The 24,758-nt window shown below is 40.2% G+C and overlaps 1 protein-coding gene and 1 pseudogene across 1 annotated transcript; both read left to right on the forward strand.

Annotated features, from left to right (window-relative positions):
- Positions 1 to 933: 933 nt before the first annotated feature.
- Positions 934 to 24,363, forward strand: IL22RA2 (interleukin 22 receptor subunit alpha 2). Its single transcript, XM_047102583.1, has 5 exons — positions 934 to 1,110; positions 6,765 to 6,900; positions 9,499 to 9,677; positions 22,285 to 22,454; positions 23,482 to 24,363. Exons 1-5 carry the CDS (start codon positions 1,050 to 1,052, stop codon positions 23,629 to 23,631), a joined length of 696 nt encoding a protein of 231 aa, XP_046958539.1. The 5' UTR covers positions 934 to 1,049; the 3' UTR covers positions 23,632 to 24,363.
- LOC124529533 (uncharacterized) lies at positions 20,888 to 21,041 on the forward strand (annotated as a pseudogene).
- Positions 24,364 to 24,758: the final 395 nt, after the last annotated feature.

The following is a 24,758-nucleotide window of genomic DNA, read 5'->3' on the forward strand; positions in this document are numbered from 1 at the left end:
TTAGCAACCCTCCCTAGTAGTCACTCAAGAGGCTGTTCTTCCAAGAACTTAAAAGAGACTAAGAAGATATTTCCTCTTTTGACCTAAAAATCCTAATTAAAAAAAAAAAAAAAAGATGATTTTCTTCGTGTGCTTTCAGTATAATTCCGGTGCCTCTAAAAACATGCGGTTAAAAAGATAGGTGAGAAAAATGAGTGCAATGAATCATAGGCAAAGAACAGATGACCTAGTTCGATCAGATTTCAAAGAAGATATGGAAAAAGACAGAATGCAGCTCAGAACGATTGTTCTCCACACTCAACCTTTTAAGGGTACATTTAGTCTGACAGCTCAAAATCTTTATCAGCTTGCTGGAAATGGAGGGTGGGCATGGAAAAGAAAGAGCATGAGTTGAGTGGGGCCCAAGGCCATCATGGACTGGGAAGACTGACCAGTAGGGCAGGGAGCCCTGTGGAGAGCCAGAGGGTATGGAGGGTGTGAGGTACCAGGGAGGCTAGTCAGAGAGCTTCCAAGAAGGGAGGAAAAGGAAGAATCTCCCAGAGACCCGACCAGCTCGAACCACTGCCAGGAGCCCAGATAGCTACACCTGCCACGTTCAATTCTCGGGAATCACTCTGCCAGCCAAGTCCTGGTGACTGGCAGGCAGCTTCTCTTCCTCCCGAGGCTAGATTCCCTGAAGGCTCACGACTTGTTTTATTCCCTCACCTTTGAGTGCCTTGCACAATTTCTGCCCCACCCTGCCCTCCATTCCGCCAATCCTCAGTGTTCTGGCTTTTCAAAGCTAACTAAGTCCCAGTCCCAACGAAAACAAGCTGCCACACTGAAGTGACTTAGCGCACCTATCTTTTGGTGGTTTTTCATTCTTTTATAAGAACCCCAAAATAATAAATAATATAATGTATTTAAAAAATGAAATTGTAGTTCCTTCAAGGAACCGCTTAAACCCACGAGGGGATGTCCGGCATGAGGATTCTACAGTTTCCTCTTCTGTCCAGAGCTGTGCTCTCATTGAGGGCAGCACTGGTTGTCTGACCGGTCACATTGCAACCATGACGCCTAAACATTGCTTTCTAGGCTTCCTCATCAGTTTCCTCCTGACTGGTGTAGTGGGTAAGTGCTTCATTTCTTTTTAATTGTTCACGGCTTTGTCTTCTGAGTCTGCTCAAGGGACTGTTAGAAACGGCACTGGTGCTTCTCTGGGCTTTGTAAAAATGTCAGCTTTCTTCTGTCGTGAAATGATCAGAACAGACAGGGGGTCAACTTCTGTCTGCAGCCTGACTAACGCCATGCGGCCTTAATAAGTAGCTACCAAAGAGGAGGCATTCAAGAAACTTCACCCAGGACATAGGGACACCCACCTCTCTGTGTCCTTAGCGCTTCCTTTGCCTTCAAGGGACACTGTGGCATGGTGATTATGAGCAGCCCCCTAAGCCAGACTGCCCAAGTCTGGATCCCAGCTCTGTAGTTTACCATCTAGAAAACCTGGGGCAATTGACTTGGCCCCCTTGTGCCTCAACTTCCTCATCTGTAGAAAGGGGGTTGTAAGTCACTGGGAGGAATAAATCAGTTAATATATACTGAGTGCTTAGAACAGTGCCTGGCACAGAATAGAGACCATAAGCTACGTGTAAGAATTTGCTGTTGGTTTTCACAGAGGACTTTTCAAGAGCAGAGAACATCTTACCCCAAGACACCTCTGATCAAGGCCATTAAACCCCCCCAGTGAACAGGTACCTCTCAGTGTAAATGGTTCAAGTAACTGTTCTAAGACTACACTCAGTGGCTGGTAACATAAAAACAATTCAATCCCTCTTCTTTCAGAAAGGTGTGGATTTGAGTACAGTGCACCTTTGGTCTGCGGCAATAGCAAGGGCTTGTTTAGCCAAATATGGCAGGAATTCAAGCACTACCAAAATGATTCTGGCTCTACATGTTACCAGGCCTGTAGCTTTGGGCAAGATCCACAAAGTCTTTAAGCCTCAGCTTCCCCATCTGTAACATGTATTAAAAATGCCTACCTTATTAGGTGGTTGTGAATACGAAATGAGACATAAAGCTTCCAGCACGGTGCCTGATAAACGTTTGATGTTCATACATGTCCAGTGATCGGTGAATGCCAGCCAGAAGGAGGAGGAGGGAAAGAGGAGGAGAAAGAATACCCTCAGGCTCTCAGTGCAGTGTTTTTTTCTTCCCCCACCATTAACTTCTCTCTGCTGAGGGAGGCTCTGCTTTTGGTTTCTGTGGTGGGTGACAGGCAGACCCTGCAGCCAGATGCTTGGGTACAAAATCAGCCTCACCGATTTTGTGTGGAAGAGGGAGACCGCAAGAGTACCTCTCTCAGAGGAGAGCTGGGCAGGTTACGTGAGTTAATGCAGGTACAAGCGCTCGGTGCCCGGCACTGAGATTTGCTATTATTGTTGGTGGTGGCGGAGGTGGTGGTGTAAAAGTGAGAAAAGAAATCCAGAGACGGAGGACATAAAGGGCATTGAGCCGACACTCCTCGGGGTGGCAGATCAGCCCTAGGCGCAGCCTCTAGGAAATTGTGTGCATCGTGTCCTGGGACTTCTGGAATGCTTATGTGCTATACAGGATTGATCCGGTAGTGATGCCCGTGAGAAAAATCAACGCTGGCCATAGACTCTTACCATGAACACACCAGCATTTGATGCACTGGAGGAGTTCCAAAAAAGAAAAATAAAAGCAAACAAACCAAATAACAGTATTTGGTTGGTAAAAACAAATACGTAAGGAAACAGCCTCCTTTATTAGACTGTAACAAATCTTAAATGTTCAGAGCTGAGATCACGGGCTCAGGGCTCAGAAGTATGTTCTGACACCTCAGTGATTTTTGAGCAAACACTTGAAGGAGGTAAAGAAATGACGCATGCGGGGAGAGCAACGGCCAGTGCAGGGATCCTCGGGCGGGACCACACAAAGCAGGGGGAAGCAGGAGTCAGGAGGCCGCCCTGGAGGGGTGAGGGGTGGAAGATGGACCCAGGGAAAAGAGCAGGATATATTTCCCGACGTCCTCTCCTTCTGCTGGACTTCCTATCCCTGATCAGAAAATTTACACTTGTTGGGAGGCAAAACTTCAAGTCTGCCCATCTTAGGCTTTGAGCTGGGACTCCTTAATGAAAAGACAGATTAACAAGAGAAAAACAAATTGTTTATTAACGTGTGCAGCGCCCATCACGAGGGAGGAACATAAGCAAAGAGTAACTCAATAGCATTTCAGCTTATCTAAGCATCTTCAACGAAGAACAATACCTTTGCAGGGATATGACAGGACACAGGAAAGCAGTTGTAGGCTTCCAAGGGCGGCAGACTGTGGTAAGGGAAATATATGGGAGGAAATTAATGCAAGAAGGTTTGTTTGCAGACTCCCATGGTGCCGTTCTGGGCTGATAAGTCCGTCTCCAGTAAAAAGAGAATTTGTATCTTGCCTTTAGGCAGACAAGGGAGAGAGTTTTCCTGTGTTTGCTGCTTCTTAATTGCCTTCAGCTCACAATATTTTTTATGTCAAAGAGGCATATTTTAGTGACATATTCTAGTTTCCTACAGACTCTAGCACAAAATTTTGTCAAGATCCCTTGCTTCCATAGGACTGAATGCAGGTGAGATTGGGTCACTCATTCAATCAGTTGTGGAGGAAAACACAAGCCACGCCAATACACAATTATCCCCTCTCCTGCCACAATTATTGCCGAGACTCTTTTCAGAACACAACAGGGTCTTGGGCAGTCTCCCTTGATAGCACGGACAGGTTCATCTCAGCAATTATGCTTGGGTTCTTGGAGCCAAGATGCAAACTGATAAGTGCAGCCATTTAGGACTGGGGCGGCAAAGGCTCATCTACCTGAAATAAAGCCAGGCCACCTGGTAGAGGTTAGAGGCCAGTGAGGCAAGACCCAGAGACTGAGAAAGAACCTGAGAAAGGAGAAACCGAGTTCTGGGCTGAGTTCCTAGAGTCAAAAATGGTCCCAGGCCAGATTTTGTCTCAGTGTAGCCGTAACATAATGGCTCCTAGGAAGGTGGGTGATTGCTTAAAAAAAACCCTCAAGAATGTCAGGATAGAAGGAACATACTTAAACATCATAAAAGCCATAGATGAAAAGCCCACAGCTAATATCATCCTCAATGGGGAAAAACTGAGAGCTTTCCCCTTAAGATCAGGAACATGACAGGGATGTCCAGTCTCACCACTGTTGTTTAACATAGTGTTGGAAGTTCTAGCATCAGCAATCAGGCAACAAAAGGAAATAAAAGGCATCAAAATTGACAAAGAAGAAGTCAAACTTTCACTTTTCACAGACAGCATGATACTCTACATGGAAAACCCGAAAGACTCCACCAAAAGGCTGTTAGAACTGATACATGAATTCAGCAAAGTCACAGGGTACAAAATCCATGTACAGAAATCAATTGCATTTCTATACACCAATAATGAAGCAACAGAAAGAGAAATCGAGAAATCGATCCCATTTACAATTGCACCAAGAATCATAAAATACCTAGGAATAAGCCTAACCAAAGATGTAAACGATCTGTATGCTGAAAACTATAGAAAATTTGTAAAGGAAATTGAAGAAGACACAAAGAAATGGAAACACATTCCATGCTCGTGGATTGGGAGAATAAATATTGTTAAAATGTCAATACTACCCAAAGCAATCTACATATTCAATGCAATCCCAATCAAAATTGCACCGGCATTCTTCTCAAAGCTAGAACAAACAATCCTAAAATTTGTATGGAACCACAAAAGACCCCAAATAGACAAAGTAATATTGAAAAAGAAAACCAAAACAGGAGGCATCAGAATCCCAGACTTTAACCTCTACTACAAAGCTGTAATCATCAAGACAGTATGATGTTGGCACAAAAACAGACACGTAGACCAATGGAATAGAATAGAGAACCCAGAATTGTACCCACAAATGTATGGACAATTAATCTTTGACAAAGCAGGAACGAGTATCCAGTGGGGGAAAAAAAACACAGTATTTTTAGCAAATGGTGCTGGGAGAACTGGACAGCAACATGCAGAAGAATGAAACTGGGCCACTTTCTTACACCATACACAAAAATAAGCTCAAAATGGATGAAAGACCTAAATGTGAAACAGGAAACTATCAAAACCCTAGAGGAGAAAGCAGGCAACAACCTCTTTGACCTCAGCCACAGTAATTTTTTGCTCGACATATCTCGGAAGTCAAGGGAATTAAAGGCAAAAATGAACTATTGGGATCTCATCAAGATAAAAAGTTTCTGCACGGTGAAGGAAATAATCAGCAAAACTGAAAGGCAACCGACAGAATGAGAAAAGGTATTTGCAAATGACGTATCGGATAAAGGGTTAGTATCCAAAATCTATAAAGAACTTACCAAACTCAACACCTGAAAAACAAATAATCCAGTGAAGAAATGGGCAGAAGACATGACTAGACACTTTTCCAAAGAAGACATCCAGATGACCAACAGACACATGAAAAGATGCTCAACGTCACTCCTCATCAGGGATATACAAATCAAACCACACTGAGATACTATCTCACACGGGTCAGAGTGGCTAAAATTAACAACTCTGGAAACAACAGATGCTGGAAAGGATGTGGAGAAACGGGAACCCCTTGCACTGCTGGTGGGAATGCAAACTGGTGCAGCTGCTCTGGAAAACAGTGTGGAGGTTCCTCAAAAAATTGAAAATAGAACTATCTTACAACCCAGCAATAGCACTACTGGGAATTTATCCCAAGGATGCAGGAGCGCTGATTCACAGGGGCACATGTGTCCCAATGTTTCTAGCAGCACTTTCAACAATAGCCAAATTATGGAAAGAACCCAAATGTCCATCAACTGATGAATGGATAAAGAAGATGTGGTTTATGTATACAATGGAATACTACTTGGCAATGAGAAAGAATGAAATCATGCCATTTGCAGCAGCATGGATGGAACTGAAGAGTATTCTGCTAAGTGAAATAAGTCAGTCAGACAAAGACAGGTACCATATGTTTTCACTCATATGTGGATCTTGAGAAACTTAACAGAAGGGGGAAGGTTTGGTTCCCATGGGAGAAGGGAAGGGGAAAAAATAGTTACAAATGGAGAGAGAGGGAGGCAAACCATAAGAGACTCTTAAATACAGAGAACAAACTGAGGGTGGATGGGAGTGTGGGGGAGAGGGGAAAATGGGTGATGGGCATGGAGGAGGGCACTTGTTGGGATGAGCACTAGGTGTTGTATGTAAGTGATGAACCATGGGAGTCTACCCCAAAAACCAAGAGCACACTTTACACATTGTATGGTAGCCAATTTGACAATAAATGATGTTTAAAAAATAAATAAAATAAAATAAAATAAAATAAAATAAAATAAAATAAAATAAAATAATAAGGAAGGTGAGTGAGTGGCCTTGGTGTGGCGCTTTTCATCTTGGTCATTATATTCCTTTGCCATCATGGAAGGACCTGAGGACAATATTTTCTTCGCTGCCATTTACTTCCTCTGGAGCTTGGGAATGGGGTGGAAGGATATCCCTTACGTTTGTGCAGTCAGGAACACAGTTTTTCTAAAACTTTAGTGTGCATAAAAATGGTCACATTCAAGATCCAAAATGTCGGCTTCTAGGTTTCACCTCCACCATCTGCACTTACAGCAACTATTTTAGGAGATCCTGATGCCGGTATTACACTGAAAAGTAGTGCTAATAACAATCGCGCCTGCATCCGTGTTCAATGTTTTTCCTTCTCTTTTTATTCCAGAAACCCAGTCAGCCCATGAATCCCTGATGCCTCAGCGAGTACATTTTCAGTCTCGAAATTTCCACAACATTTTGCACTGGCAGCCTGGGAGGGCTTGTACCAGCAACAGCAGTATCTATTTCGTACAGTATAAAATGTAAGTAATTAGCGTTTCCTCCAGCTGATGGAGATGGTCACTAGAATTTCATGTTCGAGAATGCAGTGGAGCGTTAGGATCTTTTTCTCAGTTTCAGAGAGGTTGAGAAGCAGAGGTGGGGACAGGAGGGCCGTGTCTCCTTGAAGGCTGCCTGGGGACACAAAATGCATGATGATGTGAGTCTGTTGGGAAGACGCTTCATCCCTCAGAGACCCAGCACCGAGATCTTACAGGCCGAGCCTTTGGCTTCACGACGGAGCCCCGCACATAGTGGCCTCTCGGTACATATTTATCTAGTGAATGTTGGAAGCACATTGTTTAGCCCATAGTAGGCACTCAACTACCTTGATGCTATTGATAATTGGTGAACAAGCTGTGGGACACATGGACATGAGTGTACACAATATATTTTGTAACTGAAAAGCCATTTTTGAAAATTCAGAAAATTGTTTTCAGAAACGAATGGCTCCTGTGAGCACGAAACACAAACCAGAGCGTGCGGCTGCATGCTCCTCTCTGGGCTCTTCAGGATGTTTCTGGTGGATTGTTACCAAAACTCAGATACAATAGGGGCGCCTGGGTGGCTCAGGTCGGTTGGCTTCGGCTCGGGTCATGATCTCACAGTTCGCGAGTTCGAGCCCCGTGTCGGGCTCTGTGCTGACAGCTCGGAGCCTGGAGCCTGCTTCGGATTCTGTGTCTCCCTCTCTCTCTGCCCCTCCCCTGCTCACACGCTGTCTCTCTGTCTCTCTGTCTCTCTCTCTCTCTCAAAAATAAATAAAGTTTAAAAAAAATTAAAACAAACATCAGATACAATCAATTCCTTCCCTGGATCCAGGCCTTGGACACACAAGCTCCTGATTTGCAAATGGCGGGTTTTCCCACTCATACACTTCTTGGGGTTTTCCGAGCCCCCTCCTTCTCTTTCACAGTTTAAGATGCTGGATGAGACATACTGAGACAGGAGATACTGCACTTTCGCTCCCATGAGTTTTTTCTTAGAAATTCAGAACATCAGATGTAGCTGTGGACCAACATCACACTTTTTATTCCATAATTTTTATTCCATGTCTCTAGAGCATGGGGGTAGGCTTGAGGTCAGATCTCCCCATTAATTAACCTCTTGCTAACCTCATAAGAACTATTTCCAGAAGTTTCTCAGTCTCTAAATACTGCTGCTTTTCTCAACATATTTTGTGTAGCAGCTGTAAAATTTATGCATCTTTCCAATAAAAACTGTTCCATTCTAAAAACAGATTTGTGCATAGTTGGAGATACTCCAGCATATAGAATATAGGGATTTTTTTTTATACTTCCCCCTTAGGCGGTATAAATAGGGCCTGTTTATGGTCCAGTGTTAAAATTGGATTAGAAGTTGTTTTACCATGAAACTAATGAAGATTAAACTTTAAGATCCCATGGGAGAATTTTATATTTGTAATGTTTTTTTTTTTTTCCTTAAAGAATACTCCCAAACTTCTATGAGACTCAGAATGCCTGGATCCATTCCTCTCTATATCGTATTTTCAAGAGCACAATGCAGATTTATATTTTTGAGATCTTTCACTTGGTGAAAGCACATGGTACTATTCCATCCATGTGGGTCTACTGTTAATATACATCCCATTTGGGATAGGACAAGAAATGAGCTGCCACGTTAGAAGAGAAGCCAACCACAACAACTAAATGTAGCTAGCAAAGGCAATGTCTCAACAATAAATAACAATTAAAAGACATCAAACTGTATTCAATTTATGTCACTGGTTTTGCTCTAATGGTGTCCTTTGATAAAATGCCACTGTTGCCATTATATAGTTTACAGAGTATAGAGGCCATTATATGGCCAGAAAGCTAGATTTCAAGTCTTTTCACAAACATTTTGGGAAGACTTTCGCCCCAGCTTCTAATTTCCACTCTGTTTCCACCATCGTCTTCCTGTGTCTTTTCTGATTTGTGACAGAAAAGGAAGGGAAGTTTTAATCTTCCCTGTTGCTGTTACATCGTCCCATAGTCCTGGGCTGAGTCAACCTGTTTCTTTGACTCAGACCTTTCTATCATGGGCTCCCCTCCTTCACACCTAGTTCCTAATTACAGGATTTCCTCACTATTAACCCCTGCCCCATTTTCAACAAAAATAGTGACCAGATGTGTTGGGTAAGCAACACCTGAGATAAAAAGTGGTAGTGACTTCTCAGAATCGGCCACGTTACTCAACAGCAGGCTGATGAGAAGTGAAGAAAACCACAGGGTTGAAACCTCAGAAGCATTAAGGATGTGGGAAGCTAGTACTCAAAAGTGGAAGTTGGTTCATATACTAGAAGAATAACTTCACTAAGTATTAAAAACCCTGAAACCCCTTTGCTATGGATACAGAAGGTGTCTGTGTGGAGTTTTTCTTTCAGCAAGATAACACTTGGATTAATAAGAATAAAATATTTGTAAAAGATACTTGATGAGAGTAGCCATAAGCTTTCACAGGGGTGCTGATGTTGGAGGACAAATCTCAACTCATTTAAAATATTCATAGACTGAAAAAAATGGATGCCTCCTTCAATGGGAAGAAAAAAAAAACCCTCAGATCTTTGTCTTTTCCTTCTATAGGTATGGACAGAGACAATGGAAAAATAAAGAGGACTGTTGGGGTATTCTCGAATCCTTTTGTGACCTTACCAATGAAACATCAGATATACAGGAACCTTACTATGGAAGGGTGAGGACCATCTCAGCTGGGATCCGCTCAGGCTGGACCATGACGCAGCGCTTCACTCCCTGGTGGGAAAGTGAGTTCCATGGAGTTCCTTTACATTTGCTCTTCCTGACCCCAAGGAGCCCCATAGAGCAGGCCCTGTGCTTTGCTGAGGTCTACACCATCATCTCATTTGATCTAATTCTCAGAACAACCCTAGAAGACGGCTTTTACTGAGGTCGACACCATCATCTCATTTGATCTAATTCTCCGAACAACCCCCAAAGATGGCTTTTACTATCTTTATTTTATAGCCCACAAAACCAAGGCACAGAGGCTCCAGTACGTGGCCAGGTCTCATGGCCTGTACAACCCAAGTCAGGATTCACATTCTATGGCATCTGACTGCAGAGCTCATAGTCTAGCCTGCTACCCAATTATTACCTGCTAGGACAAAAAAGTAGTTTTAGGCACTAAGAAAGAAGTCTAGTCCTTTTCTGAGCATGGGGAATAAGTTCTTGAAAATACTCTTCAGAAAGATTCTCTGTTGACGAAATTAAGACTTTTAGTCATCTCCCCAAAGGGAAGACCAAAAGCTTGTTCTTGTATCCATTCCTCAATGACATATACTCTTTTTCTCAGTCATAGTCCTAGAATAATATAACCTAAAATATAAGTTATAAGAAACCATGACCAACCGACCTTATATAAAATAGTGAACAAAAGGGAAAGAGTAAAAGGAAAGCGCTTAATTTACATGTACAAAAACATGCATAACAAAACAAGAAAGAAAATATGGATATCTACAACAGTCCTTAAAACTGCGACTAGTCATGTAGCTGTAGTTAATATTTATAACTTTTCTCATTATTAACTCAACATCTGCTTTCTTTCCAGGTAGCACCTCAGCTCTTCACTCTTGAGGAGTTTAAGTCTTTTTAATCTTTACCATATTAGTTGAACATAATGTTACATTAATTTTTATCACTGAAAGTAGGAGTTCTAAGAGGCATCCCAGGGGACACTAAGCAGACTTCTACCTGACCCTGTTGTGTATATAGCAACTCTGCTTCCCCTGGAGAGTCAGAACCAATTGCCCTAGACAACACAGGATCTCATTTTCTCCGTGTTGCTTAAATGGCATAAAGAGCTCCAAACAGTCAGGAGGCGGTCTCAATTTCCAATTTTTTGAAACCATTGTTGTTCTAATCAAGTGTATTGGAAACAAGCCATTTCATGAGTTGCTCATCATGTTTAACAGCAAGAATTGCCCCTCCCATTTCTACTTCTTATATCCTAGACTGGTGAGTGCTGTCTACGGAAGAAATATCACCATATATTGGTCACAAGATTAGAGCATATACCAGTTCATGTTCAACTTCACAAGGTGCTCTCAAACTGAGTTTTCAATTAGCCACTTTACCTGCCCATAAAACCAGGGGTTTCTCAACGTTTATTTATTTTTGGGACAGAGAGAGACAGAGCATGAACAAGGGAGGGGCAGAGAGAGAGGGAGACACAGAATCAGAAACAGGCTCCAGGCTCCGAGCCATCAGCCCAGAGCCTGACGCGGGGCTCGAACTCACAGACTGCGAGATCGTGACCTGGCTGAAGTCGGACACTTAACCGACTGCGCCACCCAGGCGCCCCAAAACCAGGGGTTTCTAAGTGATGGGATATATCAGAAGATCAAATACTCCTGTGGGTATGAGAATGACTTCACCTCTTCCACATTGACTTAGTTCTTCTGTCATAAACAACGTCTCGTTAGGTACTATGCTCATGAATAAGGCATCCATTACATTCATGGTGGGTGGTCAGGGGGTCTGCTGATAAAAGCGTTGATGCAGAGAAGACAAATCTATAATCAGAAAAGTGTCTATTCCCCTGTCTCTTTTCCCCTCCCTGTTGGAAGGGATAAAATATATATATATATATATATATATATATATATATATATATATATCTACTATATAAAGTGAACTATACTAGGGGTTCAGCACTGGTCCTCTTCTATTCAGTGGTGTCAATCCAGCTTTGAAAAGGGAAGTCCATGTTGTTGAATCTATATAAAGTCTCCGTTCCTTTCACACAACCATTTTGCTCATGAGCCTATGGAGCAAGTATGAGACACTGGGGAAATAAGTTTTCACTGCCTCCACCTGGAGTTTTTAAAACAACTTTGTTGAGATATAATTGGCACCCCTTACGTTCCCTATATCATGTGTACAATACAGCGGTTTTTAGTATATTTGCAGACATTACAACCATCACCTATAGTCCATTTTAGAACATTTTCATCACCTCAGAAAGAAACGCCCCACTCTTCGGCTATCACCATCCTATTCTCTCATTTCTCCAGTCCCTTAGCCCAAGGCAATGACTAATCTACTTTCTATATCTATAGAGTTCTCAGTTCTGGACAATTCACGTGAGTGGAATCATATAATACGTGGTCTTTCATGGCAGGCCACTTTCACCTAGCATAATGTTTTTAAGGTTCATTCATGTTGTAGCGTGTATCAGCGCTTCACTTCTTTTTGTGGCTGAATAATGTTCTAGTATATGAATATGCCACAGTTTGCTCAGCTGATAGACATCTGAATTGTTTTTCCATTTTGGCTATGATAGTGTGTCTATGAACACTCATATACAAGTTTGTGTGTAAACAAATGATTTTATTTCTTGTAGGTATATATGTAGGAGTAGAATCCCTAGATCTCATAGTGACTTTAGGTTTAATCCTTTGAGGAACTGCCAGACTGTTTTCCAAAGCAGCTGCACCATTTTACATTCCCATCAGCGGTGTATGAGGGTTATGATTTCTTCACGTCCTTAGCAACACTTACCTAACCTTTTGATTATAGCTGTCTTAGTGGGTATGAAGTGGTATCCTGTGGTTTTGATTTGCATTGCCCTGATGATTAACGGTGTTGAGTATCTCTTCATGTGCATATTGGCTGTTTGCAAACGTCTCTTGGAGAATTAGCTATTTAGCTCCTTTGCTCATTATTAAATTAGATTGTCTTTTTATTATTGAGTTGTAAGAGCTCTTAATATATTATGGATACCAGTCCTTAGTCAGATATGTGATTTTCAAATATTTTCTCCCATTCTATGGTTTGTCTTTCCACTTTCTTGGTGGAGTGATTTGAAACACAAATTTTTGTAATTTTTATGAGGTCAATCTATTTTTTCCCTGCTGCTTGTGCTTTTGGTGCAATATCTATGAATCTCTTGCCAAATCTAAGGCTGTGGAGGTATATCTGAAGTTTTTAAAGGAGTTTTATAGATTTAGCTCTTACATTTTGATCTTTTTCCATCGAGTTCATTTTTATATATGGTGTGAGGTAAAGGTCCACCTTCCTTCTTTTATAAATGGCTATCCAGTTGTTTGAAAAGACTAGTGTCATTTGTTGAAAAGACTATTCTTTTCCCTCCAAATGATCTTGGTGCTCTTGGTGAAAAAAAGTTAATCATAGACCTGTGGGTTTATTTTTAAGTTCTCACTTTGATTCCAATGATCTATACATCTATCCTTGTGCCAGTACCACACAGCCTTAATTACTGTTGCTTGGGAACAAACTTTGCAATTGAAAAGTGTGAGCCCTCCTACTTTGTTCTTGTTTTTTCAAGATTGTTTTGGCTATTCTGGGTCCCTTGCAATTTCATATCCACCTAGATTTTTGAAAGCTTCCTTTTGGTAGGTGTATATTGCTTTGCATTCACATGGACACAGAAATATTTGCTTCAGGGTCCCTCCACATACCTCTTACCCAGACCTCCTGCCACCAACTGAGTGTACATAATGTTGTAGCAGTCCACTTCTGGCCAGTGCCATCATGTCATGCAGAACCTTCTGGGAAACAGGCTTCTTTTTTTTCTTCTTAACTAGTCATAGGGGACTCCTCAAGATGCCATAACTATAAAGGAGGAAGAAGTGATAAGACAGTATGTGTAGTTGTACTGAGAGGATAAACCACCTACTTTTGTGAATTAATTTGATGTTAAGACCTGCTAGAGGCTAGACTCCTATAATCTGTTTCCACTTGCATTTTATGAGTTTCTGTATCAGAGGACATCCAGTTTGTGATAGGAAACTCAGACCACATGGCTCCCTGATATCCCTTGATTTAAGCATTCATTTTCTATCAGGGTTCAGGAACAAGGAAATCTGGAGCTTTTTTCAAAAGAAACATAGTTGTTTCCTATGGGAAAAGTGGGTATGACTTTGTTCCAAAACATCCAGGGACTTAGAATTGCCAGTCTCTAAATAGCATCCTGATCTGTCACAGATACTTTGAAGATTGTTGGATTTTCTGGATCATCAAAGACAAGTGGTAGAGTAGCTTGTTTGCAACATGAACTGGTTGAGAAGTCTGTCATTTAGTCTGGGTCCTTCTCAAAGCTGAAAATCTTATGGGTTACTTTGCAAATGGGTAGCACATCTAAATACGGTATGTGTTTCCTACAAAATGCATAGAGGCCCAACAAACCCAGTGAACCTTTCTTAGCAGTAGGGGATGCAAAGTGAAATAGCTTGTCTTTCACTTGAGAGGAAATGTCTCAACAAACCCCAGAGGAAATATAGCTCCAATGTGTTTCTTACTCCAACATGTTTCTATAAAATGTTTCTTACTCAAGCATCTATAGTGCCTAGAACTCTAGGCATACCAAGTCCAATCAGTGTCATGATATCCCGTGGTAAAAATATCAAAGACTCTGTAGACTGTATGTGATAAAGATCCAGATGACAATGAAAGCCAAGTGAAAAGAAATTGTTCTGATGCTTTCTAATTATTGGACAAAAGGAGGAAAAAATTCCCCAAACAATAGCTCTATTGATTGACCCCAGAACAGAGACACTGTAACTGAATAGCAATTACACCGTGGTCGTCACCTGAGTACATGTACAATTATCCCTTTAATTATTTATGATCCATGGTTTGGGGAGAGGAGGGTACAATTCAAATAAATGACTTAAGTGGGGGAAGTGACACATTTCACTACCCCGGCATTTTTCAAGGTGTTTTTGATGGACAAATTTTGTTCAAAAGAGAAATTCCATTGGCTTCCACTTGGCCTTTCATCCCATCATAACTTCCATGCCACAGATCAGGGAACCAGAATGGAAATGAATTCTGTTAGTTGTGGTGTATATCTTATTAAATTTACTTTCATTGCCTGACCACTATAAGAATGCACTATAAGAGGTATTCTGAGTCCCCAGAAATTATTATCAACTGAGAACCAGGGTCCCATTACTGGCCAGAGTCTATACTTACCTTTCTCCAATTCACAATTACCCTCTGGGAAAGGATGAAAGATTTATCATAAAACTGGTAGCATCATTGCTTCCAAATCTCACCCTAATGACCTTAACTAGTGTAATGTCCAATTAAATCCAAACTAATTAGATCATGTCCAGAATGCTAGATGGAATTGAATTTAGAAAAAGACATCTTTAGTTTTGCAAATCTTCAACCAGTAAGAGAATAGAATGGCAATTGAGTAAACTACCCATGGCCTCCAGTACAGTATTTCTTGGAATAACTTGAGAGTGAAGCCCAATTCACTTCAGCAATTCTCTGGTGGAGGAAAGGAGACTGCACAACTAGGCTGATACACAGCACTGAGGGGAATTTGCAGAGTAGTTTAATTACTATATTCAAACCTACAGATGGGGTCAACTTCAAATTTATTTCTCAAACAAAGTTTTCTTGAGGGTGATCCGTTAGGCTAGTTGGTAAGATGAGCCAAAGATGTTGGCTGAGATGAGCTGAAGTTTTGACTCAATTCTACCTAAATTGAGATAGTGTTGCATTAAGAAGGTTTTGTGTTCTTTCTGTATGACTGCCCCAGGAAGGAACAAACCTCTAAAAAACAACAAAAACCTTCTTCCAAGACCACTTAAGAAGAAGAGTAAGAAAGCAGTGCATCACATAGTCAAAACTGGAGCTACTCTTGTTGAAGAGACAGCAAGAGCCCTGCTCACTTGCCTGTTTCCTTACCTCCAGCTTTGTTTGCCTCTCCTGCCACAGGTCCTGAGGCTTTCTGAAAAAAATGTTTTGAAAAGCATGTTGTTAGGGATAATAGAACAGCATGTTCCTAGAGTCTATGATACAGGCCTAATGAATCAACTGGATGCACTGACTTAATGTGAGATCCATTTCTGAACAACAGGGTGTTGCTTTAGGTTAAGGGGTTCTGACTCCTGGTATCTATCTAGGGACAACGCAACATTAAAAAAAAAACTTAAGTTAAAGCAGCATTTGAGGCTCAATATGATTTTAGTCTTATCTAAAGCCATATTTTCTTGAATTGAAAATAGTTGTGGAGTTTTGGAATAGATCTGAGTTTCTAATGGAATGACTTAAAAATCATTCAGTAATGGCTGAATGACTTTATGCATTCAGCAAGTATTTATAAAGCACTTCCTACGTTCTGGGCATTGTACTAGGTCCTGGGGAGAAAATAGCAAGCACAGAAGACACAAAGAAGTTTCTTTCTTCATAGAGATTCCTGTTCAACGGGGAAGACAGCCTTTAATAAAATAATAATACAAACAAACATAAAAGGATACCAATGACAGGTGGCACAAAACAGACCCACGGTGCTATGAGAGCCTAGTCAAGGAGGGACACGATCAGGGATGTCAGGAAAAGCATGTCTGGGGAAATGACACTTGAGCTGGTATCCAAAGATGAATAGAAGTTAACTAGATAAGAAAAGGTGGACAAGTCCAGGCAAAGGGCATAGCATTGGCAAAGGCCCTCTAGCAGGAGGAAGCCTGACAGGTACAAGAGACTGAAAGACAGCTGCATGGTGATGAGGGGCAGGCAGAGGGGCTGTGAAATAAGATGGGACTGGAGAGATAGACCAGGAATGAGAATTTTCTATTAGGAAGTTATAGCATCCTCCAGAAAGATATAAAGTGATTTTAATCAGGGGATGATGTGATCAGATTTGTGTATTGGAAAGATCGATTTGGCTGTATTTGGGAAGTACAGATCAGAAAACGAAGAGACTGGATACAGGGAAGTGAGTTAGTGAGTTCCTGTACTGGCCTGTAAGAGACAGGATTTGGCTTAAATTAGAATAATGGAAAGGACTATAGAAAATTTATCATTGAAGGGACATTTGGTAGGAAAAATTGGCAGGGCCTGGAGATGGGTTGCATAAAGAAGTAAGGAAGAAGGTACATGTCAAAGATGACTTCCAAGCTTCTGGCTTGCATAACCGGATGAATCACTGAGATATTTTTGGATGCCACTCGATGGGAAAAGACCAGTTTGATGGGATGCAGAACAATGGAGACCATAAGTCAGTTTCGAATATGGTGAGTTTAACATGCTTTTCAGATATCTAAGGGAAATAGCTATACAGATCCAGGACTCTATTAGACACAAACTTGTGAGTCATTTGCATGTAGTACAATGGGCATTGATAGGATTGTCTAGGCAGAAAGTATTGAGGAGAGTTGAATAAGTCCAGGTATTTAAAGGATGCCTGAGTACAAAGTAGGAGGAAACCAGTGAGTCCATTATATTTGTGAATGCTCCAGGAAGCTAATGCTTCAAGGAGAGAGCAGTCGAATGAATTGGTCTTGGGAGATAAAGTAATCTTAAATTGTCCATTGTAACAAAATCACAATTCAGTGCATGGGTCAAGAATGGTCACTCAGTTACAAAGCTCAGCATCATGGACCACACAGTAGGAGCTCCTGTGATATCTGCAGCCGGGCTCACTGGAATTCTAGGCCAACACTGGAAATATATACTTCACCTGTATTTAAGGTTAAATATCACATTAAACAATAAAAATTTAAGATAATGAATGCATACATTCAAAGGACAGGTTCTGCGTGCATATGATTAAAAGAAAATTTTTCAATAATAACAGCTTGGGCCAGAAGGGGCAAGGATTATCAGTTTATGTATAAATACATTAGTGAGAAAGAAAATACACAGTAGTATTTAACCTTGCCAGTATTCATCTTTAACTAATGTCTACCAATTGAAGTAAGTCTAAACTCTGAGTCACATTTTAAAAAGAGGACTGGATTTTTTTTTTTTTGGTTTTTGTTTTTTTGGTGTTAGATATGTGACAAGAATGTTAGAAATGTGTTTTATCCAGGAGAACATTAAACATACATTAAACTAGCCTACAAAAAGCAGTAACTCTTCTCATCTTGCAAGAGACAGACAAGGGGTCAACGGTAACTTGATCACTCAAATTTGGAGCAAGGAAATCACAAGCAGGATTAAATATCAACCACTTCACAAAATTAAAGTGTAAAAAAGGGGGAAATCCTTCACCTTCAAAACAATTAGGCAAAATTTCCGACAATTGAAAAGTGAATTAACAACTTTTGGTTTCAGAGTAAATGGGATGGGGTGGGGGTTTGTGATGGTAGAAACTGTCCTCTTCTAAAATGCTTAGAAAGTCTGGATAAAACATAACCTCTTTTTTAACTCTACAGAAGAACATAAAAGAAAATAAAGGAAATCTCCTGGGCCTCCAAAGCAAAGTAACTGGAACCAGAGGGGAAACCAGAGGGGAAACAAAGGGAAGCCTTGCTGTCCTTGAGGGCATTTTCCCAGACTTGGGAACTAGACCCTAAGTGGTAAGAGCCCCCACCCCTGGGGCAGGAGACAAGGCTGTAGGTCTACACAGGGTGGGGAGTTACAACTAGTACCCTCATAAAATCTTAGACCCTCGAAGAGCTCCTATAAATAAAAGAACAGACTAGGGAGAGCCCTTCTGAGAAAGAGAGGAAACAAAGGAGGGTGTGTGTTTTTGTCTCCACTCTGTCAGCAGTCAGGTGTTTCCTAAATTCATAAAGGCTTGAGATTCAAATATATCGAACTTTTGAGTTTCAGAAAACACCATCTTGAGATTGTACCAGGTTGATGGTGCCACAGGGATACCCTGCAGACACAAAACCAAATACAGTGTTGAGAAGCAACACAACCCACATATACGATCATTTGATTTATGTTCATAGTTTAGTTCAGTGGCATCACTATGGTCTAAACGAGATTAGATCAGTTGGGAAAATAATAAGTCTTGTTCCCCTACGTCACCCATTTACAAAACCGAGTCTGGCTGGACGAAAACAATAAAACTTAGCAACTACAGCTTGTGAGCCAAATTGCCTGCTTCTAATTTTGTAAATAAAGTTTTATTGTAACATAGTCACACCGATTCGTTTACATTTTGCCTGTGACTGTTTTTGCACTGCAAGCCATGGCGAAGTTGAGCAGTTACAACAGAGACACATGCGGCCCGAAAGCCTGAGGTATTTATTATCTGGCCCTTTACAGAGAATATTTGCTGCCTCCTATTCTGTAAGATAACATGGGAGAATATTTTCATGGCTTTGGCATAGCCAGATCCCCAAAAAGTGCTACTGATGAAGGAAATAACTGATAAATTGAACTACACGAAAATTAAGAACTTCTGTTTATCAAAACGTACCATTAAAATAATGAAAACACAAATCCCAGAGAGAAAATATTCACAGTGCTATATTTGACAAAGAACTGTGCTCAGAATGTACAAAGAACTCTTACGAATTAATTAGAAGAAGACGAGGAAACCAATTTAAAAAAATGGGCAAAATACTGAAACAGCTGTTCGCAGAAGAGGACATCCAAATGGCCAATAAACACGTGAAACTCCATTAGTCGTCAGGGAAATGCAACTTAAAAACACAATGAACACAATGAAACACACTTCCCAGAATAGCCCAAATTAATTTTTTTAAAAATAATAATGCCAAATGTTAGAATGTGAACAATGGGAACTTTCATATGCCACTAAAGGGAATATAAATTGGTGGGTCTCCTGAAGCATGGAAATATCTATAAAAGCTAAACCTACATAAAACAACCTAAGCCTGTCAATAGATAAATTGTGATATACATATAATTAAATACTACATAGGGGCCCCTGGGTGGCTCAGTCAGTTGACTGTCCGACTTCAGCTCAGATCATGATCTCGCAGTTCGTGAGTTTGAGCCCCACACCAGGCTTGCTGCTGTCAGCACAGAGCCTGCTTCGGATCCTCTGTCTTCCTCTCTCTCTGCCCCTCCCCTGCTCATGCTCTCTCACTCAGAAATGAATCAACATTTTTAAAAAAATACTACATAGCAATCAAAAGAATGAACTCTTGAAACATGCAACAATATTGATTAGTATATATATACTACATAATATATACGTTACTTTCGTAGGGCTGTCACGGAATACCATAGATTCCCTGGCTGACACAACAAAAATTTGTTTTCCCACAGTTCTTCAGCCAGAAGTCCAAGACCAAAGTATCAGCAGGTTTGGTTTCTTCTAAGGCCTCTCTTCCTTGGCTTGGCTTTCTCTCTGTGTCCTCACATGGTCATCCCTCTGTGCTCACGCATGTCCATTTCTTCCTGTAAGGACACCAGTCATATTGGAGTAAAGCCCACCAATACCACCCATGAAGTCAATATGGCTTCATTTTACTTTAATTAACCGCTTCCAAGTCCCTGTCTCCAAACAGGGTCATATTCCGAGGTACAGGGGGCTTAGGACTTCATCCTATGAATTTGCAGGGGCCACAATTCAGCCCATAATTTAAGTATCTGCGTCTGTATCTACCTATATCTATATCCATACCTATTACTATATCTATATATCTATATACCTATATACCTATATATCTATATATCTATATGACTATATATCTATATACCTATATCTATCTATATCTATATCTCTCTATAGACCTAGATCTAGATATATATATAGAGAGAGAAAGAAACCAGTCACAAAAAAGTGTATATTGCATGATTTCAAAAACTGATATATGCGGTCATAGAAATCAGTACAATTGTAGTTATCTTCTGGGGTTAAGTAATTGGAGAAAATATGAAGGAGGTTTCTAGGGTGCTAGTAATGTTTCTTATTCTGGAGGATGGCTATTCAGGAGTGTTTATTTGTAAAGATTTGTTGAGCCATATGATTTACTTATTTGTCAGTATCTATCTTATAGGCTAATGAAAGTTTATTTAAAATTTAAAAATTCAGGGATGTCTGGGTGGCTTAGTTGGTTGAGTGTCCGACTTTGGCTCAGGTCATGATCTCATGGTTTGTGGGTTCGAGCCCCACATCAGGCTCTGTGCTGACAGCTCAGAGCCTGGAGCCTGCTTTGGATTCTGTGTGTGTGTGTCTCTCTCTCTGCCCCTCCCCTGCTGTGCTCTCTCTCTCTCTCTCTCTCAAAATAAATAAATAAATATACATTAATTTTTTTTAATTTAAAAATTCATACTTACATGGCAGAGGAGATACCATGATCACATGGTTCTCTCAAGGCAGAGGTCATCCAAAGCACTCAGGTCTTTCTGACACCTGCAATTTCCTCAAGCAGGGGAACTCAGCTGCACAATTTCTGTTCGTGGGGAATTTAGCACTGTCCCCCGATTTAAAAAAAAATTAAGTTAAATTAGATCAAAAAATCCAAACCAAAGCAGCAAAAAAAGAAAGTATCAACTTTAAACATGTGCTCAACAACAAAAACACAAGGGAGTAGATCAATATAAGGAAGTTTGGAAGAAACAGCCATCTACCTTACTAGCACTTCAAGTACTTATAATAGTGGAAGCATATAGCAAAATAAATAAGTTTAAAGATATAACAGAGAAAATAAAAGCATAATCAAAGGCAAAATATTATTTTTTAGGACCAGATAGATTGAAAAAGACCCAGAGCTCATCAAAATGAAAAAAAAAATTATTGAAATGAAAAAAATTAATTTGGAGACTTAAAGACCAGTTCAGACATGGTCGAATAGTAAATTGGTGGATTGGAAGACAGGTCTGAAAAAGCCATTCAGAATACTCTGCTGAGGAAAACGGATGGAAAAACCAAAGTTAAGATATATAGAGAATCAAGTAAGAAATTCTAACAGGTGTTGAACTGAAATTCCAGAAGAAAAGCATATATAGCTCTTTATGCACTTGTCTGTCTAGCTGTCTAGCGGTCTAGCTATCATCATTCTTGTCTATCAAGAATGGTTGATTTTCAAGAATTATAGAAGATATGAACTTACAAACTGAAAATATGTAACGAATACCAAAAAGGAAGACAACAACAAATCCATCATAGAATTAATTCTTCCTAGAATTGCCGTTAGTTAATCTGAAGAGAATTAAAGTGTTAATTTATCCAATTTTCTTTCCTAGTTCATAATGATCTGGTTAATCATATCAAAATGCAAGGACCGAAAATTCTCTCTCTGGATCTTTCCCATGCTCTTCCATAGTACGTAACATAACCCTGTTGAATTAATTTTATAACAACAAGTCTTCAAATGGTTTTAACGCTGCTTTGAAATTTCACATCTTTAAGAACCTACAAAATATTTGAAATCTCCACCCAAATAACTTTTTACACCTCATTTTACAAAACAATCACTATGAGTTGGGGAAATGATTGATAAATGTCCTCTTAAAGCTGAATCGGGAGGTACCAGTCTTTGCAAATAAAAAATTATCTTTGAAGAGAATTCTCAGACATGCATATCTTAGGTGTCAGAGTATCTCTTCATAATGATTTTTACCAGATCTCTGAACTTAGTAGTGACTTGTTATTATGTATAATGTGTCCATGTGAAATATTACGTTATTTTAATGATTTGTCAAATTTTCCCATTCTTTCTCCAGCGAAAATTGATCCTCCAGTCATGAATATAACTCAAGTTAATGGATCTTTGTTGGTGATTCTTCATGCTCCAGGTTTACCATATAGAGACCAAAAAGGAAAAAATGTATCAATAGAAAATTACTATGAGCTAGTATATCGAGTCTTTATAATTAACAATTCAATAGGAAAGGTAAGTTCCGGTGAATAGGTAAGTTTGGTATTTTTCTTTTGTTCATTTAAGTCACATTTTAGCTCTAAAGTATGTCCATTCTTTTGCCACTCAATTCCTTTTACTTTTCTTTACCTTTTTTTTTTTCAATTCCTTCTCACTTCCACCCTCATTGATAAGCAATTTGTGACCGGCATCACCATCAGATGTGTGTGTGTGTGTGTGTGTGTGTGTGTGTGTGTGTGCCTTTGCTCAGCTGGTCTCCACTTCATCCTGCCTAGTTAATCTGAAGAAATTAAAGTGACTATCTAAAGATTGGTGCATATCTAAAGATTGGTGTTAACAATATTTAATTCCATTTGATGACCACAAATACTAATTTTTATGGATTTTACACACTCTTTTTAAGTGGCTTTTGGATCACAGCATTATATATTTAGGCCAATTTTGTTATAGTATTTTAATCTACCATATGTGCCTTTATCTTGTTTGATAGTTAATTGAATGTTCCTTTTTGGTGTCCATCTAAGACAAGGTTCCTATGGTTGTAAGGAACAGAAACTCACTCAAACTGGTTCAAATAGAAAAGGGGAGGGGGAAGGGAGGAGCTTAATAAAACTCCCAATAAACAAGTGGTCTTAGGGACAGGAAGAAACAGGAAATAAAGTGCTGCCGGGCTTTGAAGGGACAGGGAAGGACGGATAGAGAAGAGAGTCTTAAAGGATCCCGATCCGTGTCTCTGGCCACATGTTGCATGTCTACAGTGGCCTCCAAGTCTCCTCCATTTTCCTCACTGCACAGCATAAATTCTTGGAGAAGGGATTCTGGCCATTGAGTCAACCAGTCAACAGCCCTTATGTCGCATGTACACAGCCATGACCTGTCCCTTTATCAGGCTCTGAACTAGGACTCTGGAGAAAGAGGATGTGTCTGGGAAGAAACCCTATAATCCAACCACTACCGAGACCGTGGACAACTTCTTAATAATAGAGCAAATCAGTGACTAACTGAAAGCCATTTGTCATCTTACTTTTCCCCTTATGTACAGGAACAAAAGGTATATGAAGGAGCTCACAGAGTTGTTGAAATTGGAGTTCTGGCACCTCACACTGCTTACTGTGTAGTGGCTGAAATGTACCAGCCCATGCTAGACAAAAGAAGTCGGAGAAGTGAAGAGAAATGTGTGGAACTTCCTTGAAGGGTTCTGGAGTGCTCCACAATATGGAAATCAAAACTCTCTGAGAGCGGGACGGCTCATGTTTGAAGGATCTCACTGAAAGTTGTGCTTATATTTTCTTGAGGCGGTGTTCACCATTAATTACACCTTGGGGAACCCTTTGTTTACCCATTCTTTCTTCCTTTACATTTTACTGGTAAACTAATTTAAGCAACATGGCTCAAAAGATTAGAATTTAAAGAGGAGGCAAAGAATAAAGTCCTCTCTGAATGCGGAACTTTGTCTCTGAATGTAACATCCCAACCACAGCCTGCATTGTTCTAAGACAGCTGAATAAACATTTAAGAGACAAGGTAATAGTAGACATTTAACAAAAGAGAGTTGGATTGATTTTTTTAAGAGAGTGCTACAGACAAAAGCAATCTTGAAGCAATCCTTTTTCACTCGCTATTGAGACAGTTCACTTGACATAGATATGCCAATTTTTACATAAATGGAACTTTTACATGAATGCATATTTTCCATGCATTTCCTATTTTATATGAATGTACTTTTTCATACATTCATTTTCTGTTACAAAATATTTCCACTTAATGAGCCAATATTTTCTTTCAACTTCTATTCTATGTAAATACAAATAGCATTTGAAAAAAAGACTTCTCATGATTTCTGGATTAGTATCTAGATTAATATTGACAATAACATCTAAATACCAAAGGAATCCTATGCAATACAATTTCCCTCATTTAATACATACTCACATTAAAGGTTTCTTTTCTGTGTTTGTTTTGTTTTGTTTCTTAATATTACCCTAAAATTATTCATCCTTATTCTCAAAATCAAGTAAATACCTTTCAGCAACAAAGTGAAAAGAAATTTTGACCCCAATTTATACCACAGTTACCACTCAACCCTCCTGGCAAAGGGTCCTTGCTGGTGGCACCATCGCCTTCTCTCTGCACAAGGATGTTATGAATGACAGTTTGAGTGGGGGGGTATGGAGGGTGGTTGGGGACCAGGTAGAGAAGTTGGCTTGAAGCTGAAAGCATACAGTGGGTGGTAGGTTTATTTGGAAGAGGGACTGGTGTGAGTGGAGATTATAGGGCCAAAGAAAACCCAACAGTGACCTTCCAGAAGCTCCACCGCCC

The sequence above is a fragment of the Lynx rufus genome, unplaced genomic scaffold, assembly GCF_022079265.1.
Source record: "Lynx rufus isolate CCGP_SWC_20201006 ecotype Redwood Valley unplaced genomic scaffold, mLynRuf1.p SCAF_6, whole genome shotgun sequence".
Classification (NCBI taxonomy): Eukaryota; Metazoa; Chordata; class Mammalia; order Carnivora; family Felidae; genus Lynx; species Lynx rufus.

Excerpts from the sequence above, each read along its gene's own strand:
- IL22RA2 (XM_047102583.1), top strand. The coding sequence starts at position 1,050 with ATGACGCCTAAACATTGCTTTCTAGGCTTCCTCATCAGTTTCCTCCTG. Across the intron at positions 1,111-6,764 it reads CCTCCTGACTGGTGTAGTGG|AAACCCAGTCAGCCCATGAA; the intron begins GTAAGTGCTTCA and ends TTTTTATTCCAG. Across the intron at positions 9,678-22,284 it reads CTTCACTCCCTGGTGGGAAA|CGAAAATTGATCCTCCAGTC; the intron begins GTGAGTTCCATG and ends TTCTTTCTCCAG.